The 21,057-nt window shown below is 42.2% G+C and overlaps 1 protein-coding gene across 1 annotated transcript in view; it reads right to left on the bottom strand.

The window, feature by feature from the left end:
* The window catches only part of T265_07755 (hypothetical protein), a gene marked incomplete at both ends in the record, with an annotated part of 34,261 nt that extends 14,953 nt beyond the window's left edge, over positions 1-19,308 (bottom strand). Inside the window, 6 exons of the mRNA XM_009173360.1 lie at positions 835-970; positions 2,425-2,538; positions 7,540-7,722; positions 8,741-8,944; positions 10,377-10,565; positions 19,055-19,308. Coding sequence (XP_009171624.1) covers positions 835-970; positions 2,425-2,538; positions 7,540-7,722; positions 8,741-8,944; positions 10,377-10,565; positions 19,055-19,285 — 1,057 coding nt within the window. The remainder of the gene's footprint in view (positions 1-834; positions 971-2,424; positions 2,539-7,539; positions 7,723-8,740; positions 8,945-10,376; positions 10,566-19,054) is intronic.
* Between the last annotated feature and the right edge of the window lie 1,749 nt (positions 19,309-21,057).

Genomic DNA, 21,057 nt, shown 5'->3' with positions numbered 1-21,057 from the left:
CTTTGTTGTCCATGTGATGCCGACCGGGAGTACAACAATGGAGGCGCAACGAACTGTCACTCAGTATGTACAAGCTATTAACACGTTCCAATTTGTTCTCCTGTTTCCCTGCATCTTTTACTTGCTCAGTTTTAGAAGCAATTTGGTAAATTCCTATCGAATTGCGTACACAAGATGTGACCAGCATTGATAGCCCGAAAACATCAGGGAGAGCTAAACTATCAGTAACCAAGGGATGCTTTAGAAGATGTGTGAGATGGGGTAAAAATGTTGAGTTTTGCTGAATTTCTCCTTCCAGGGGACTGTTGTATATTACGGAATTTCCCTTCAAGAAAACCTCTGTATTGGCACACCAATAAGAGCCGTAAAATTTCGGCATTTTGACTTGCAGCATCATTTAATGGAGTCAAATTTTATATAGCATACGTGATAAGCAGCCTGTGTCTATTAATTAACTTGATTTGCAGAAACTTGACAGAAACTTGTTTACCCACACTCACCATGAAATGATGGCGAAGTGGTTTTTTTATCAAGAAAAGTAAACTCGAAACCTGTTCTGCCTCTTGAACTCGAGAAGTCTACACTGGGTCTTTCGCCCAAAGATACCAATATTGTCCCAATTCAAAAATGTGTATGAGACTTTCATTCCCCATGGCTATAAAGAGGTAACTTCACAAATGGTGTGAAAAGGCTTTCAATGGTAAAAGTTATTCCCTTTGCTTTACGCATGAATAACGAGAATATTTCAAGGGGAAACAACTGTATAAGCAAATATAATATATGTGGATAAGAGAAAAAATAAAAATGAACGTGCTGATCCTTGTGGTAACTGACCTGGTGAGCCTTCGAATTTCGTCTTAAACCGAATCGCAGTGCTATTGAATGGTGCTTTAGATGGAGTAGCACCCCACTTCTGCTGAATACTGTAAGTATCTGGTCCTGGAGTGTCGTCTGGTGGATTATCAAACCTCTGTTAAAAAATATTAGAAGCACAATGACAAAAACATTTGAGGTATCGCATCCATATTTAATTGATTTGATCAAACATGTCAGTTCGTATTAGTCAGTCGGGTCATTGAATTCAGCTCTACTGTCCGACAAAATATATACCTGGCATTTCACTAAAATACTTTTTCCAAAAGCAAGCACAAGTCACGTGGCTATCCGTATGTTTTCGTATTTTTGTTCCTATTCAAAATTTGCAGCTGTTACAAACGGCAGAATATTGAATCCGCTCTTGTGTTTTCAGTTAGAACGTTTACACTCAGGTAGCTGGATTACTGGAAGCCACTGACGCCAACAAGTCCAGTCGCCATATTGTACTTATAGGCGTATCGAGTGGACGGTTAGTCAGTTTCCGAAGCCTAAGAACCCACAATTTTACACACCGTTCATCAAAAACCTGTACAGACCGCTTAAGTATTGGTGCTGAAGTTCAGCTGCAAAACTGAGCCACATCTGAAACAACTTATTGGCAGAATTACTGTAATTTGTATACTGCATCGGTCTTAAAGCAAAACCAGTTGAATCTCTCGTTAATGACACACCTCAGCCGAAGCCCTATGAGTGTGTGATCAGTCGAGAAAGTTCACGTCGATATCTCGAGAAGTGTACCGACTGCAGCATATTGTCATGAAAAATATCCTAAACGGGGTATTCTGGTGAGACTCTCGCAGATGCCACTGTAATGTTCGAACTTCGCACACTTCGCACCAACGGGTGTTCCTTCAGGTTGCTATCACGTGTTTGGAGGCGTCGTGGCGTGACAGTGCAGGTTGGCAAACAACCGCATGCACCTGCGTCAGCATGTCTGAACGAGGTAATCCATCCGGCTGCGCCGGTAACGCGATCGGTAACACTGCAGTCTGATTGGCCCGTCAGGGTTATGGACTGAGCATGTGATTCAGTGCTTGCGTCCGCATGGATGTGCATGCTTGTGATTTCCTCCCGGCCCGCATGTGTCTCGCTCGACCTCTTTTTTGAATTTCGTTTCGGCATCAGACAGTATGATTTTATATAAAACACCCGACCCACGAGACAGGACCAAACGGGGCTGTACTGGATCGTTCAGTTGTGGGTGCGTCCATGCCAAGGGAGGAAAGCATTGAATTCGAGTTTCCACATCATTAAAGTTCATCAGCAATGCATCCTTGGCCCGACTGGGCTTTGAGCTATGTATATCTGAAGTGCGCGGTTAGAGTGTGCCACTACTGAACTAGCACACGCTGGAAGCAGCTGAAGTCTTATATCTGAACAGGTGAACATGAGAAACAGACTCTTAAGAACTGGTCGTTTTGACCCAAAAATTCAAACTTTGGATAATGCACGCAGCTTGACTAGAAACAATACATCTAAGATGGCGCGTCGATCACCGCTGCCACCCAAATGTAACGGCTCATAAGCCACAGAATGAAAGCCACTGACCTCAGCTTCCACATTAAAAGGAGCACCGTGCAGAGGAACGCCTCTGAAAGATCGCTGCGCCGTATTCGCCTTGATTACATCGGGAAGCTCGTAAGCATTTGGCGCCGGAAAATCCTAAGGGCGAGGGAATGAAATAAAAATGCGTTGCATAGTAATCTGTAAATTAGTGCTACTTTTAATCTGCTTGTCAGATAAACAGTATACGTAGTCTACGTGTTACTGAAGTTACTAATCTTCCGAATCATCGGGTTCTCCGATCACGAGCTGATTAGACTATGTGAAATTTTCTGCCACAGCGAAGTTCTCACCGACGAAAGGTATGTGAAATCAAGCCTTGCTGGTGAACCCTATAACGTTAATCATGATTTCAAACTGGCTTGAGGGGAATCTTCAGAAAAAAAAGTAAAATATATTTGATGTTAATTTCATTGCTGGGTTGACCAAGGAAGCACATATCGCTAGACAGTAAGACATGGTACGGCATCAAATGGGACGAGAGATTATCAAAATGGTAGAGAAACAATGAAATGGAATTCTTTTGATTACAGAGAAAAGGTTAGTGAACCACTAATCTGGGGCCTGGAAAAAAGTTGACATTTTTGGAAGGATTCTCCCCAGGGCCTGGTTTTTCCTATAACCCGCCAATCCGGTTAGACACGGCGGGATTTTGTACCGGCAACCTCAGTAACCTGGCATCAAGAAAAAGTCAGTAACACCGAAGGCAAAAAGTGGAAGTTAACTGTCGGCTACAGGTGTCGGCTACCCACCCAGTACAGGAAACGTAGATAAGATGCAAAGCTGGGCAAGGTTGAATCGTCTTTAGTGCATTATGTAACCCACACCAGAAACCTCGTTTACACCAAAAATAGAACACAACTGTGTGGTTATAGATTGAAGTGATTCCACACTACGGATGGTACAGCCCGTCCCTTTTCACTAATAGTAATTACCGCAAAGTAAGGGCAAACACTGGAAGCGAATTGATACATTTCTTGGAATACTATGTTTAGTCACTGCTGTTGAGCAACTGACACCAGCGTTGGTCAGCATTCTGCACTCTCTAACTGATTCAAAGAAAGTGCAGAAAGAAAATACTGATCCCTTTGCTTTGAGAAATAAAGCAAAATAAGCTAATAAGTAAACGAGGCAGTTAGTAATAAATGGTAAGTAAGTAGCTAGTAAACAAGTGCTAAGCTGGCGCACTGAACTACCTCTTCATGGTCACCAATCGGTAACTTGGATATCAAGCTGAGTGCGCTGAGCTCAACGACTCCAAACGAGACTGACCATCCTGTTAACTTTTAACGTACTTGTTACTTCCGAGCAGGCCCTATTGCTCCTGGACCTATACGTACCCGAGATATTCCCACAAAAGTGGAAAACTGTCCCTCGGCGCCTTCACCCGCAAGCTAATCGTGTGCCTGGCTAACAGAAAGGAGGTCCGCCAAGGCAACTACGCCACCATCATGACCTCATACCGCCAAACGCGGAATTGTGCAGCGTGTGCTGTGCTCTATGGATCTTGGAAGAGACCATACAAAGGAAGTTGCGACCTACCTTCGGACGTCAAACACTACCAGACACACAAGCTATTGGACCCAAAATACGTGGATAGCCTGCCGAGTTGCGCAATGCTGCTACCTGATTGCAGTTCTATCTTGCTAGTTGCAGTGGACGAATTTCGCCGTACCATCCAATGAAACGTTCACTGACATCCCTGTAATAACGCATCGACGATATTAACTACCGCCTCTAATGCGGAGCTATCTAGCCCATCTCTCCAATCCATCAGTAAATGAAACTAGTGTACGTATGCAGTTTTTGCAGCTGATGACGGTGATGACGATGGATGGGCGGTACGTCCGCTAGTCAGTCAACGCCACACACGGAATGCTTCGCCAGTTCACGGCCAATGCTCTTACTGCGTATTTCCACTTTCCATTATTACTTTAAATTTGTCTGCCGTGTTTGTTTCGTGCCCTGGTGACTCTAGTTCATGTCTTAAATCAGGCTTTACCTGGTCAACTGGGACCAATTTTCATATTGTCCATTCCTGTTCTGTAATTTCATCAAATGGTCGCTAACCTGCAGAACCGTAGATTGTAAGTGTCTTCCCTTCAGTCCGCAATTCTACATCGAGACGATCTTTGGATGATATCTGACTACACCGCACCTCAGCAACTACATCCAACGTCAGTTTGGTGTTTGTTGGCATCTCGAGATCCTTGAATTCAGTTTCGCATAACAAACGGTCTGATGTGCCAAGGCGTTTGGGGCACCTTTCCGCCCCAGGTTGACACGTCGTAAATTCCTATGAGAACACTGTAGTAGTTTTCGGAAGTTCATCGCCACAGAGTGAGACAGGGAGATCTACTCTTTTCAATGTTGTTCATCACAGCCATGAATGAGGTCCTTGTCGATGTCACAACTGGACTGGCAGTTCCATGACAACTTGGTCGATGGTTATGCATTTACTGACTACTGTGTGAGTGTAGAAAGTCAGGCTCACCATAAAGAGAATCCTGAAGCAGATAATGTTCAGTTGGGAAGAGCTGAAGACGAAAGCGATGGTTATTTGTAGGAACGAAAACACCGGACAACCGCGGTTTCAGTAAAATCCAAAAGACGCCGTGACATATTTGGGTATTCTCGTTATTTTCAGAGGGGAGGGGGTCTGCAACTAACGAGAGTAGTTGCTGAACCTGCTCGAAAGTTTGATTCATACTGAGCTTAAGCAGCATCATCGAATGGAGGTCACAAATGACTACCTATCAACAAATTTGCTTGTGCTCAGCCAAGTTTACAGTATTAATCTCAAAAGCCTAGTCTAGTCTACAAAAAATTTTCAATCAGCTACATCCACTCTGTTAAATAACATGAGGGACTCGGTACATCAAGCCAGAATTCAACCATCCCGATACAGCAGATGACGCTTATGGAAAAGGAGGTGCTCTCTACCCAGTGCTGGGTTCGACCTTCTGAGGACGAGAGTTAGAGAAGCCCAGCCTGTTTATGGTGAGTAGATGATATTGTCATAAAACAGTGATCAGTTGTGGAGTTTGGTGCACATTCTGCAGCACCACGTATGATACTCGATATGTTTGTTACATTAGGACTGTAAAAGAAAGCGGAAAACGTCTCCTTGGTCCGCGAGCAGTCGAGAGGACCTATTTCGACACCTTTATTCAAAGTCAACCTAATCTCTACTTGCGAACGCTGAGCAGCGGTACTAGACGTCAGCATAGCGTTGGATATGTGCAGAGTAATTACGTGGAATGAGAAGAAGCAGGATTAATGTGCTGACAAATGTCCTCTAGCAACCATATCGGTGTCATCTGCCATCGTTCGTAACTTTACTTTTTTGGTCCACGAATCGATGATAATTTCATACCAAGGTATCTGCTTTCCTCAATCCACCAAAGTTGTTGTTAGACTGAAGCTTACTACGATCATAGTCGGTGAATTGTGTTTGCCCAGCTCCTTTGGTTCTCTACTGACTTACGATGTTTGTGTGCCATAAGTGTGTTCTTAATTGCCAGTGACTTTCACACCCTACCCTATATGACTGGCATCGCTTGCTTGATGCATAAGTCTGGACGATGCCAACGCTTACTGAGCGATGCGCACTGTTTTTCAGCTGCTGGCCTTTACATGTGTGCTTCCAAGCCAAACATTCTCACGTACCTTGGAGGTCATTTCGCCCGATCTAACGGCATGCTCCCAAATTGAACGTTTCCCTCACTTTTACTATACTACGTTACATCGTCCCACACCCTATGATTCTCATTTTTTGTCTATAATCATGCTCTTCTGAGATAAAGATTTGTAGGAGGAAGACGAAGGAAGCATCAGGGGAGGCTTCAGAACACTTCATTAGACTGGCTATAGAGAACTTGTGAGCAAGACCACCAGTTACGTGCCCTGAAACTCTTCTGATGTATCTTTTTCAGTCAGGTGGTGTGTGTTGTTCCAGTAGCAATAGGACGCCTCTTAAAACACTTTATAACCACCCGTCAAATCGCATGCCTCGTTCTGAATTCAGCATGGAAAAGAATGCTTTCCATATAAGGCGATGAGCTGAGATTTGTAGGACAACACTGAATGGTTGTAAGCTGCAGTGCCAAGATGAAGCGCGTGTTAATCTACCAGGCATCCGTTTTCCTAACTTGTGCTCTGAATTCGCTGATGTTAGCTAACCAGATATATAGTTCAACTACGTTGAGGATCAGATGCTTGGGGATCCTCAGCAGATGTTAAGAGATCGTGCAGCAATGTCATTCTGCTTAACAGTTGGTAAATTCGTAATCGATCCTTGCGCGACTGTGAGAACCTGTGGATCCTTGGGCTGAGAATGGATTAAACTCCTTGCAGGATAAATTAAGTACAGTTATAACGTAAATGGACACTCCATGCTGGACACTTGCCTACACAGCAATAAAAATGAACACCTGAGTTCAAATAATTAACTGGTAAACGTAGTTTGTCTAAATTGAGTTGACAAACACACCCACAAAGATTTGCAGCCAAACTAAATGCAAATTAGCGAATATACACTCATCCGCAAACTAATTTGGTTCTTTCGAGAGACTCACCTGGAATCCAGCTGAATCTCTCGTTTGTGATGTTCTCAGGCAACTGAATGTGCTGCACCAGGCCGCCTCATGCTTCAGTCGCTACGATATTTGGAATATCGCGATACACGCATATTTGTAATGTACTACTCATAAGGTTGCTGAAAATCCATCGACAGCCAACGACCGGTTTCAAGTAGAACATAAGGTTGACGGAAACCCGGGGACTGCGCCTACCTGATGAGCCCCAAGAAGGGCGAAACCGGTCGTGGGTTGTCGATGGATTTTCAGCAACCTTATGAGTAGTACATTATAAATGCAAATTAGTTGTTCATAGGTTAACAACACATGGGCTGACACTAGAAAACTAATACATTATATCCTGAACACCCCACTTTCATCAGGGTGCATTTTAGTTCATCTAACTTCACATTCCGTATGTGTCTGCACAAGAAGAATGTGGTCAAATCTTTACTCGGTAATGACAGTCATCTGTGACGTTTCACCTATAAACATTGATGACCACTTTGTTTGTGCGACTCACCAATCGCTTGACCTCACGCATGACTTTTTCGACGAACCGAGGTACCTTCAATGGATTTTGAAGATTAACTGCGTCGCGCTCACGAGCCTGTTTGATTAGTTTTTCCCAGAAATCTGGATAAGGTTCATACTGAGCTGGTCCGACATCATGTGTGGGTTTAAACAATGGTGGTCTCTGGCTTGTCTAAAACGATACAAATTGAGGAGTGACCAGTAAATCTGTAGGTCCTCTGAGGCGAACAGGAAGTTCAAATTAGCAAATGCTCTTCAAAACACTGGTACTAGAATGAGGTTCTTAACAAAAAAGATGTTCCAACATCCAAATCGATACTACCCATTATACGTTATTCACTACGCAGCTAACCACAAAATGTCAGTTACTCTTATGAATCTTCCCAGTACATTTTAACAAGACCTATGCGCTACTGTCGTTTAGGTAGTCAGATGCAACGGAACATATTTGGCAGATTTTTGGGTAGGAATTGTTGCTTCCTGTAAGCCAAAATGAAATCATTGTTGGAGATGTGCAGCAACGCACTAGTTAGACTCCTTGCGTCTGCGCAAGGAAAGGTAAAAAGCACTTCAACTCGACAGAAAGACTAACGTCGCAATATGAATCAGAACACGGTTGTCACTTTTTCATCTATGGCATCATTCCGTTGCCAGTATTTTCACATGACGTTGGCATTCCGAGGAAAATCCAGTGTTACTAGTTTCGGCACTAATAGTTTTCAGTAGTCAAGTTAATTCTTCGTCTCACTTCACGCCTACAGTGATACCATGCGGTCATATGTTAAATCAGGATATGTGACTTCCTATACTATGGTGTAATGAGCAAAGATGAAGAATAAAATTGCCTCATGGTTACGCAACAAACACACCAATAGTGAGAGTGCGAATGTCAGCCTAAATTCAGTCAGATTCTTGATGATTTGGCCAGAGTTTGGGCGGAACCACGAACTTCAGAAAGGGGTGTGATTACGTCGATTACAAAGTGCTATTTCCACTTGTATTACTTCAGAAGAACGAAGTGTGTGGCGAATACGTATGACGCCTGGTGTAAGTTAATGCTGGTCGACCTTCCGGTTGACCTAACTATACTCACTTCAGTGATTTGGCCGAGTTCGCCGGCTGAATTGGGATTCGGCCGGTGAAATCGGCCAAAACAGTAAAAAAAAATGACAGATAAAACGATTACTTACGGACTTTGACCAGCCACAGCCATGATATCGTAGACAATTGGCAGCAGGTGTTGGATCAGAAAACGACTTTCCGTGAATATTTTCCCTATAAATTCCCGTGCGTGGTTGTAGCCGCCCGTCGGGGCCTTCCTGATAACCATTAGCATTACTTCCAGATGGTATGCTTGGAACGTCCCTGAATCGGATGACATTGATTCGATTGCACTTGTGAAAAATGAGTAAAGGGTTGAAAGGTTATTCGTGCTCAGACACCTGGATGTGTCAGAGCATGATTACACGAAACAGTTTCATAGGACCTGAAACCCTCAAATCCTGGTAAGCAGTATTTAGCTACTCAAATTCATCAGATAATCGCATTCTAGACACGTCAACTTGTAGGCATGTGGTAAGTTTCGTATTCTGGTGCAAATTTCTCTTTCAACAATGTCCAAAAAATATGTAAGTTAGACACTATCATTATCAGGAGACTCGGACTTTGCTGAGGAGAGCTTTGCCAGAGAATGCCACCCAAGTGCGGCAATAGTATGCACTAACGAATGCTGTATGAGTACTCATTTTAGCACGAAATGCGCCTGATACTAAATAGGACTGTTATCGTCTGTTATCGTCTCACCGCGCTAGCTCAGTAACATTTTCTACTCACGACTGACAGCTCAATATCCATCTTCACTGGTAAGTGAAAAGCAAATGAACAACTATCGCTTTTCGTTCCAAAGGAGGCACATTGAAGCTTACTATCATCATTGTATGTGTAGACATTTTATTTTATTTATTCACCAGCCGGCGGATAAGAGGTGATTCAGTTAACATAATATGAAGCAATCATAAGTAGCTTTGTGATTTTATTATGGAGCTCCTACAACTCCCCCCAATTCAATAAATAGTTTCTACCAATCACAAATGATTGGTAAGTGGTATCATCGGTCAACACATAAACTTTAAAATGCATTCTTGCAAGACGAATTCAGTTACAGGTCAGATTCAAAATAAACAAGTAACTTTTGCACACGAGTAAAAATTTCATTTTCGTCTAATTGAGAACAGCAACATCAAGGCAAACTGGGTGCTGATAATAACTCATATTTGTGTTAAAAGATCACTTCCATGAGAGCAAAACATACACCAGGAGCGGCCGTCCAAATATGACATCGTGAAACTGAAAAGCGCGATTTCTGACTCAGGGTAGTCCAGGAAAAAATCGACGAATATAATGAAAAACACTGTGCCATTTTACAGACAAGAGTAACCAAACTCAAAGTGGGCAATAAATGACATTTCGAAAGACAGCCAGTCAGTGAATAACTGGATATTTGTGCTAACAAAAGTCTATACGTTTCAACTTTCCAACCTTTTTTCCATCTTGATTTATTTTTGCGCTTTCTTCACTACACAGCATCTGCATCCCAGTACTAAGAGGAAAGAAGACTGAAAGAGAGACCTATTTCCTAAGTCCAACACTGCCTGCAAGGAAACCTGGTATGACTTATTTCACCGTCAAGTCTAGGAGCTTGTATTCGATTTTCTATAACAAAGCGGATTATGATGTGAACACTGATTCTCAGTGACCAACCAGGATTCTATTTCAAACCAGCAAAAAATCGGCGGAAAAAGTCAGCTAGGAAAGCCATGAACTCACCAAGGCTTGTGCTCTTTCCACTGCTTCTATCTCTTCCGGTGTTTGCAGCATTGTGTCTGGAATCGCCAGTCCGCAGGGTCCAGGATACTTTGATCCCCATTTGGAGGTGATATTATAAGCGTTCGGCCCTGGACCAAAAGGTTTTAGTGGAGGAAAGCGAACGTCCCGGTTTCTGACTGAAGAACCACCCTTATGTATAGGGAAAAATTTTAAATTACCATAATCTTCACCGTCGCTAATGAGGTAATATGAGTAAAATGGTGGCAGTTTCAGTCATTTCACTGCTTTTTAGATTCCAATAAAGGGGCAGAGCAGCTCCCATCCCTTCATGCGGTACGCAGTAATGTTTACTACCCACGTTTGGGTAAAGTTGATTCAGTCTGTTAGACGCTGTCTATGGTCCTCAGAAAGTTCAACTTTATGGCAATTAAAGCCACCTTGACATCACTAATTATAATACTGGTATTTTTAGAAGTGCTCAGTTTGAGCCGACACAGAAGTGAATATAATCTTCCAGTCTACAATGAATCAGCTATACGAAATAATGCAGCGTCCCAAAGATAAGTGGCTAATTCTATTGCTAAAGATATATTATCATAGGAAGCTGTCGAAACATTTTATTCATTTGGTTGATGCGTTATGTTAAATAACCAACTAGGAGGTTAACGAACCCGCTCAAAGGAGGAGAGACTAACCTTGTTGAAGAGGAACTCATCATTACAATTTGGCTTAGCACAATGACACCTTGAGCATCCAGGTCAGCTTTGTCACAGTAACAAAGCTCCACTTTTGTGGTCGTAAACTTCATTTGCCTTTGGAGTGTTCAGCATCCTCAACCTAAATGCTTGAAAGCACATTGACTGAAAATTTCTACATTACATAAGAACGACGACCAGTTTTCCACACTTAAATCTGAACAGCTATTAGTGTCAGGTAAGAATGAAAAATCTGTTGTTATTGTGTCGGAATATTGGTGCCTCGAGTAATTGATTAGGCGGCTGTTGATCTGTTCGCCAGTTTGACAGTTCGCTTGCAGAGGTTTCTCACCATCCGAGGTAGCACTCAGTGCACTAATGGATTGGAACATTCCCTCTTCGTACATGTGCTTATACAGACGGCAAACAGAAGCTTTGACCTATAACTTAACTGGCCATTCATAATTAACGCGCATGGAGTTTGACTGGTTCGATCATGTTCTCTGTTGCGTTGTGGTTTGCACTTCTTGAGTTCGGTTGCTACACTGCATCGGGAAGTTGTCATCTATTATCTTAACTTCTGGTTGATCCGTCCGCGATCTGTATGCGTCGTGTCCACCTTTCGGTCGTTTGATTGGTTGATGGCGCAATTCCCTTTTTCAGTAGTTTGCTGCTTTCATCCTGATTGGTCCCTTCCCAGCTTGTAGTTATATTCACGAGCCAGGTTGATTAGTTTGTATGTCCTCTCTCAGTTGGGCTGTCGTTATTTTTGGGCTTCTTTGGTGATCAGATTTGGTTGTTTTCATCAAATTTTGATCGAATTACTTTACCCTTATAACCCAACCGCCTCTTTGCATTGGTTCTGTTGGTTTCTTCTTTGACTCTTCTTTTTCGCTTTGAGGTTTTGATGGCTCTAGATTTCCTCTGTCCTCAGAGGTTTACGGACAAGGTCAATCTCAACATGTTTATTTATTGCTTCACCCGTGGGATACCAAGCCTCCGTGGTTTTGCGTTTTTTAATTGTTCTTGCTTGTTTTAGTATGCTGAGGTTCTTCCAGTCGGCTTCTTGTCTCTCCCATCCTTCATGTACACGAGCGGGCGAGAGTTATGCGTATTTCCTAGTAGCGAGCTTGTGTTCATTGACTCTGGTCGACGGATTCCTCCCTGTTTATCCCACGTAGTGTTTTCCACAATACACGCGTTGCGTTTTGTAGATAACGGTAATCTATCTCATCGTATTAGGGTCCCTCATTGTTTTCGATGGCGCTCTTTACAGCATGTTTGTAGGCCTATTATTATGCCACGCTGTCGTAGTATTCTTGCGCCATTCCCATTACGCTTCTGGTGTTCTGCAGTGTAATATTTTGCTTGTGCTTTGGGCCGTCGAGCTAGCTGAGTTGAATTTTATTAGAAATTCCAGATGAACTCCCATGAGTGACCGCTTTGAAAGACTTTGCATAAACGTCTCTCTTCTTTTGCCTGGGATTCCACTATGTTTCACTGTGTTTCAATTTGCCTGAAAAGCGTCCAAATGCAGCTCCGTTTGTGACAGTTCGGAAGGTTGCTGTGTTACCTCAGAATTTGATTTATATACTCAGTCTTTCTGTAAGCTTTCGTTTCCATTTGTCCATTTCGCAGCCTTGTGACGAAGACATCTAAAACTGCAAGCTTTTTGTTGTTTTCCTCTTCCATCATGACATTCATATCATCAAAGACGCTGTTAATCAACTGGATTATTGGTTATAGCTCAGTCTTTTAGATTACGACGAAAGTATCGTCTACATAACGTGTCCAAACTCTAGGATTATTGTCTGGCTATGCGATCCCTACCAGTTTTTGCACTGTAATCTCGACGACGAACCCTAAATTTGGTGCTAATCTCTGTAGTTTATGGCATTTGCAGTTGAGTTTGAAGCACCTGGTCAAGCTAGAGGTCATAGAGGTCCGACTTAATCACGTGCTGCCGTCTGTAGGATGAACAATCCAAAAACTTAGCTGACAAAATCAGCAGGAGCCTAACGCGAGTGAAACACCTCAGAAAGTTTAAAACCAAGGAATATTAGTGAATGTGAGCCAAACAATCCAATAATCTATGACTCTATAAAATTCTGGAACACACATAGAAACTATACCACTACGGCTAATTGTGTCACTTTCAGGCACGCTGAGAAAAGAGTACTATCGAAAACAAAGGGGAAACCCAACACAATGGATTAAACGAATGTTTTCCAGGAAATTCAATGCGTGAGTAGTAAAAAACACTACGTCGGATAAACAGAGAGAAAACTGTTGCCCAGAGTCAGTAAACAAAAGCTCGCTATTAGGGAACATGAAGAACTCTTGCTCTCTCAATTGTGTTTAGCCTTATCCTCCAGCTGGTATGGTTAGCTTTCCAAGCAGTATCAAAATACCTGAATAAATCATCTTAAACCTAACCTAAATGTCCCTGTACTTCAAGAAAAACCCCATGATTTTAATTGGCGAAATATTTTTTACACTGTTACTTACTTGCAGACTTGATAACTCTTACGTGATAAGAAGGTGCTCTGTTGTGGAAACGGTGAATCTGAACAACTTCTACACCCGGCGGAGTATTTCCTCGTAAGGGTGGCTGTCTTTGCCAAAACTGTAAATTCAGCCAAAGGTGCTGTTTATTAAGAGTTTTTCGGTAGACGACACGTGACTTCAATTGGCAGGTAGTCCAATCAGACAACAAGACACTACTTGAATCTAGCTGAAAAATTATATCAGTGATATCGACAGACTGCGAATAAATTTTAAACAATTAACTAACCTACGACGAACAAACCAAGACTCTTCGTGGGTTTTTTGACATCACTGCCTGTTTAAAATACCAGTGGATCGGTTTTCGTTGGAAGCCATCTTTCCGTAACCATGAGGAAGGTATAGGCCAAATGCAGTCAACTAGTGAGCTGGTAGCGAAATGCAGAATTCATTACCAGCGAGCGTAGATGATTGGAGATGATTCCTGTCTATGTTGAGAAGACCAGAAGCGCCACATTGCTGTTTCATCTTCAGCAAAAATCACTAGCAGTGCACTTACACCAAAACATTCTAGGGAGACTCAAACTCATGGCCTCCCAACACTTAATCATTTGACCATATACAACGCATTTAATTGCAGTTTATCGCCTTAATTCTTTAAATCTTTAGTAATAAAACAATTTAGTCAGTGTATTTTCACATTGCTGACACTTTCCATTCATTTTGATGTGTGACGTTTATTTGCAAATTATTATCGAGATTACTCTTTGGCAGCTAAAGCCCCTTTAAAACCTGTACAAAATTTATATTTAGTAAAAATGGTGGCGATAGTATAACTGCATGGCATTTTTGCTTGAATTCGCTTTGCAACAATGACGGGATAATTAACACACATCTCTAAAGAATCACTTCAACTTGCTGTCAGCAAGTAGTCAAGGTTTTTTCAAATGGCTAGGTAGTGACACTTGGTGACAACATCAAACAGATTATGTACGTGATGCGCAGTACAGATGTGCCAAACAATTTCAAGTTTTCTGCAAAAAAGCTAAATTTGGCTTATTTATGCCTGAAATTTGGTTGTGTAACCAATGTTTCGTATCCAGAATATGCAAACGTTACTCTTGCTGTTAAGGAAGTTCAAAAGCGGGTTGCTACCACAACCAAAAAACGTAATGATTTTTAAACCAAGTCACTGATATACTCGATTTGTAATTTGGCACTTCTGGCGATCTTGTGTAGGTCTGAAGACAAGACAGACTACTTACGCCCTCTTCAATGTGTTCTGCTTGGTATTATGCTCGTAGCGTACTAGCGTCCCAATGTTAATTTGTGTTGCTGTGCAGCTGCAAAACTGAACTCTTAAAAGTGCATCAAGACCTATTTCTCTACCAATTTTGCTATGAGTATTCTTATGGCAGGGGTCAGTCTAACTGGTTAGAAGGATTGTTTTAGAATGGATTAGTATTAGAATGGATTGTATTATGAACGCTTTGAATACTACTTCTTCCCAAAACGTAGGTATATTGCTATCCCTAAATGTCAGACTGCACAGTGCCAAAATTGGCATCCTGTGTAAAGATGTAGAGTGTTGTAGCACTAATAGATGTCCCTGGTTCAGCGAAAGTACTTTCATAGCTGTTGGCCTTTTACTCAGTGGTAGCCTCTACTGACAATTTGTTGGTAATGATCGGTAAGTCCTTGATGATATTGGCTAGCAAACCATCAAGGCAGTTGGCTTCTCGTCGGTAAGTACAGGCAGTGTCCATCCGAATGAGTCTTCAATTATTGTCAAAGGGGGCACATTCTGAACTTATTTTGGTTTTGTTCTGCGATTTTGCTTAAATATTTTCCTTTGGATGACTAGTTGCTTCAAAAAGCATAATGTTTGTGTATCTTTTAATACGCTAAGTTCTCCCCCGTATATAACTTTCACAGATGTCGCTTGAATTTTGTTCTACGTTTTAATATGATTGGCGCTTCTGAACGCCTCCTTGGAGTGTATTGTTCATATTTTTTGTTTCTTTCTCAAATTTTCATGTCTACGCCACAATTTTGTTCTCTTGAGAAAGCTTTCAGTTTGTCACACTCTTTTCCTGTTTTAAGCTTAACAGTTGGAGTTGTTTGGTTTTCACTCACTTGTTTTCGGAGGTTGGTCTGTGCCTAAAAATGATCACTCCTTCTGAGATGTTTTTCTGGGGTCATCGACAGGCTCCCCTTAGAATAGAGTGGATCAAGGTTTATTCGGTCGTTTTCTGATTCTATTTGTTGTGAATACATATTGCCCCAAAAATAGGTTTTCACCTTGCGTGCTAAGTAATATCCACCCGCCAGTGCCCACCGGCCGATGTTGAGTTTATCAAAGTTGCTAGCACGTAACGAGTGGATTGTAGCGGTGACACTTTAAAATTTTAGCATCCGGTGCCATAAAAATTACGGCAATCCTCATGCGCATACTTCCGACCACCCGGTCGTCCACGGTTTATGACACTGACTGTACCGTCATACCGCCTTAGTACGTAATAAACGGGAAGGAGCATACCTCTACCCTGCCGTTGTCACCTCTGCCTTGGATAATTGTTCTAAGTATCTTGAGCGCCTTGGTCCAATGACATTTTAGAGATCTCGGTTACATCTGGGTGTAACTGCACGATACATTAGACAATGATTAAGCACTTAATAACCAAAGAGCATCTGTATCCCACATATTTAAATCGGCATCCAAAAATACCAGTTCCTAACTCTCTCAGAACAACTTTGAAGGATGGCTTATCTCTGTACTTGCTAATCCTCACATTGTAAGCACTAAGGATGCGTGGCTCTTTCTTGTATTCCTTAGGGATGAATCAAGGTGCAAGATACAGTGAACACCGTAAGTATTGTAACCTCTGTTGAACTTTCATAGCATTGTTTGTGGCCAGGTTTCTGTGAAAGTGGACCAGTTTCTAGGAGTGGTTAGTTTGCCAGACCGAAGCTGATTCATAGTTATCCTATCTACAATAACCTGTTTAGCAAATGGTTTCTACACTCAAATCTTTTTTTCCTGTTTGCTTCATAAAAGGTATTACGTAAGCTGTCTTGGCATAATTGTCATCCTTCTAGGTTTTAGATAGAACATTTTGAAGTGTTATATTTTTTGCATTTTGGAACGTTCCCAAGTGCTTACTAAAATCCAGCCAAGCAATCCTTCCAGTGATTTAAGGTTGGTTAGTCCAGTGTCTCTAAATACTGTAGGGGCTGCATCCTTTTTGACTTTTGACACTGCAACTGTGGCACTTTAGTATTGGTCAGTTTGATGCATACACTGACAGCAGTTCCAGATGAAGATAAACAGAAAGGCACATAGGAAACCGCAAGTGAGACTTTTTTCTTGTTAATTTTTGAGTTCGGACTTATTTTAAGTCTGCATGGACAAATAACTAGTCCATAACGCTGATGAACAACTAGCAATCTCCAGCTGTTGAACCTTTAAGTGGTGCTGAGATTTTAAGAGAAACGGAAAGTACTAGTAAAACCTTTCTTTTACAAATATTTGGAGTGGCCCTCAAGGATCCATCCCAACAGTAGGACGCACTGTTTATTCCCATTGTCCACATTACTTCCTTGTGAGCATATCATTAGCATCGTTCCATGAGAAAATAGTTTACTGACATTAGTTGAACTGCAAATGTCCAGAAGTGCACGCTACAGAAACATCTGGGTTGCTTAAAACATTATCCACGATTAAACATGTTGCTCATTCACTCCAAATAGGAAAAGGTTCTATCCCATATTTTAGCTGGCTCTGCAAGCAGTCTTCGAAGTCATATCCGGCACACTATTACAATTATTGACCTGTGAGTTTTTTCATGCGTTGACGTGCACAGTAGTAAACTCACCAAGCAAACAGTGACACCAAACTGCACCCTCAATCAAATTGGATGCCCTACATGTGCTACCTGTAACCAGGACCAAACTCCTCTTGTAAGGAAAGGAATGGGCTAGTTGTTCAGGAAGATAATTCTCACCGAATAATGAGGGAGATAATGGCAGTCTGTTTTTTATACATTTTTCAGTGTGCAGAATATGAGATGACCCGGCTGATGAAGAAAGGCAGATATCAGTGTAACGTGAACTTATGTTCGATTGAACAACTCATAAGTCGGTGTACTGAGTACCCTAAATTTTGTAGGGGAATAATGAAAGCCATTAGTCGGCGCCTTTGGCTCAAAAACCTGAAGACAGGAAACGGAAGCTGGCGGTGAATATAGAAGTCGTGCAAATTTTAAGGAATACAACCATCTCACGCTCTAACTCCCCATTCTGGAGGGCAAGGGAACAGTGTTATTCCGCTTTCTATCCATTGGTCAGCTTCATTTCAGGAGCCCTGAGAGTGTCACTCAGATACCTTCGAGTGTAGCTCAATGACCCAAGAAGCTGCACAAACCGTCACATCACGATAAGGTCTAGTTCCGCACTGATGAGCCTATTTTTGTTGTTGCCTCTTGTTAGTTAATCTACTTCAAATGGTTCACTTCGGTAGCACGATTTTACACAGCATCAGGGTCCTAAATATATTAAAAAGGTCCAGTTCACGAGACTGTTGGATGGCGCATTTCCCCACAGTTATGCTGGTCCACTGACTGCTTAGTTTCCCTCTGTAATTCTTGCTTTCGAAGCGTTCATCAATTTCAGCTATGTGTTGGTCCGCATTAACGCCATATTTGCATAGAATGTTTGACCATATTTCCGGTCCTGTAGCCTCATTTCCGTCTGCACGCTTGCTTCTAGCTTGTGGTTCTGCTTGTCTACACTGTACTGACTGGTGATGTTGGTTTTAGGTGTCACTCCTAGGCATGCGCAGCCTGAGAAACTCCATCAACTGTGGCGTTTTATACCTTTATTTTGTTTCCACTAAAACATAACGTACTTCTACAGTTAAATAGGCATAAACTATAAAAACGTGCATTTTCTATAAGTATACACAAAGACAAACATGGTCACGTGCTTCGACTTTCTTTATCATTTTGTTCGCACTTACAGCAGTCATTCGCGTGTTTCATGTAATAACTCTGGTATCAAAAGATCTTCATCTATCTTCGGATTTTACTGTATGTGGATACTGTTCAAAAGAAGATACCTGGACACTCATAATTGGATCACTGTTTATTCACTGACCTAGGCCAACGACGAACTGTTTTAAAAATAACAATTTTTGGTGAGTCTGTTTCATTTCACCCTTCCTATTATTTTTTTCTCAGTGTAGCGTTTATTTATAATTCTTTGCCGAACACTCCTGGTAAAGTAACTTTCACAGTATCCAGACCACGACAATACTCATGGAAAACGCTAACCTAAGAAATAACCCCACTCGCTTCTTCTGGTTTTTGTGCGGAAATTAAAATTTCAATCTCCCAGGCGTAATCGAGGAGGGTATTTAGGTGTGTTAGCACGCTTCTGAAGTTAGGTAAGTGTAACAGATGACGTTTCGGGAAAGCTTACCTTAATATCACACTGGCTTTGTTCCGGTTTGTAATCCCAAGGTGCTGGATAAGCCACAGCATCTGTTGAAGTTAGTTCACGTTTGCACTCTGCCAACGAGTTGAATGGTGCATAACCAATATAGTATTCATGACATTTAGAAATTATCGGGTCATACGATCCGGGTCCAACATTAGAAGAAGTTCCAGTTTTTAGCTGGAATGTGAAATTTCGAGCCGCTCTGTCATACATCTTCCAGAGATGTAAAAAAAGCCAGCAGACCACGAAAACTAAAGTACACGTTTGAAATATCGCGAAAGTAGTCAAGGCTAGGTCAGGTCAAACACCCATCTAGGCTCGTGTGGTGATACATAATTAGCCCAGACTCTGCCGAGTCTAAGACAGTTCTAACAGAAATTATTCCTCCGTAGCTGGTTTTTGGCTCCGTTCTGGACTAATCCATTCCATTCCTTATTATCAACTGATCCAAGTTCACGTGACAAATGAGTTAACGGAAATAGTTGCTGGAAACCCGAACTATTTTTGGTCCTCGTTTATTGATATGAAGCGTAATCTACCTCTTTATGGAGTGGTGTGTGTTGGCGCAATCACCGTTTTTGTTGTATTTTCTTCAGAACCTTGATTCCACTTTTGGCATTACCCGGTCGACGCACTACTAGAACCCGAAAATTAGTTATACGACCAGAAAAAACGGGGAGCACTGACAATGGCAGCTTGTTGGGTAAAATTATAACAATAGGCTTATATGCGTAATACTGATACAAGTTGATGATCCATGTTGCAAGTCCGGACGCAGGTTTCTTCTTCACTGGTGTAGCAGTCACACGTATTTCCCGACTATCCGTGAGTGAAAACGCCGTAAGTCCTGAGCGGATGTGCTCTGAGTTGGGCGACGTGCGCAGCCCTGTTGAGCTGTGTCGTGTTGTTGTGTTGTAATCTTATATGTATAGACGTTTGCGTGTGTGTGAGTGTCAGCACAGGACTTGTTGCTACGCCTATCGGACGGTAGACAGTCGACGTCTGATGAGTCACCCTTGTGTGTCGTGATTTGTACGTGTATGGAAAGTAGGCGAGTCTTGATATCTATGGCTTGACTGTGAGCTGTATAGTCAAGTGAGTCACAATTCTGTGGCGTGATATGTTGGTGTAACAAAAAAGAAGATCTCGCAATGTGGCGAGTGATGGTGAGCTGTGTGGTCGTGTATGTGGTGACGCGGTTGCTACTATTGGTGCACAGGTGATGAAAGTCATAATACAAATCAGAAGGTGAATGTGCACTAATAGAATTTTGTAACGTGGTTGCAACACGTATAAAAATGAATACAGTGCGAAATGAGAGCAAGTCAAAAAGGAACTTATCGTATGTGAGAGTTCCTTGGTGAAAGTCCGGACGTCGGTAACGTGTTTTCTCCGCAGTTTGGCTGCTACACGTTTTCCATGAGTGTCCGTGGAATTGTGAAGAGGTTGACGTCCTGCTCCCTGCGCGCGCGCGAGCCTGTGTGTCTTGACTGGGTTCGGTTTGCCTTTATGTAGGTCTCAGTGCATGTATGTGGGCGCGTCGGCACATGAGTGGTTGCTACGCTGACTAGGCGGTGCAGACAATCGATGTCCGATGTGTCAGCTTAATGCGACGTGTTTGTGCGTATGAGAAAATAAACAAGTCTCGCGGTTCAGTGAGCGACTGAGTTGAACAGTCAAGTATATGGGTGACTGGGTCGCTACACCACAACCCCCCCGACTGTTGGCACAGCTAGCCATAGGGTCGCACGCATCAGTCATTACATTTTTGCCATAATAGTACTGACCTTCAGAATGCTAAAATAACGCCTTTGGTAATGAGAAGAAGCACCATCGCTCATCGTTTATTCCCTCACTTGTTGTGACTTTAGGCCATTTCTGTAACCCTTCACCGATGACTTTATCTCCTTAAACGTACAGAAGACAATATACCGGGGTACAGAAGCATTGTATCGTATCGATGAACAATAACTGTCAGCGGACCC

This window comes from Opisthorchis viverrini (assembly GCF_000715545.1).
Source record: "Opisthorchis viverrini unplaced genomic scaffold opera_v5_183, whole genome shotgun sequence".
Taxonomy (NCBI): domain Eukaryota; kingdom Metazoa; phylum Platyhelminthes; class Trematoda; order Opisthorchiida; family Opisthorchiidae; genus Opisthorchis; species Opisthorchis viverrini.
The sequence above is the reverse complement of the archived record's forward strand: the minus strand, read 5'-3'. Positions and strand labels throughout refer to the sequence as shown.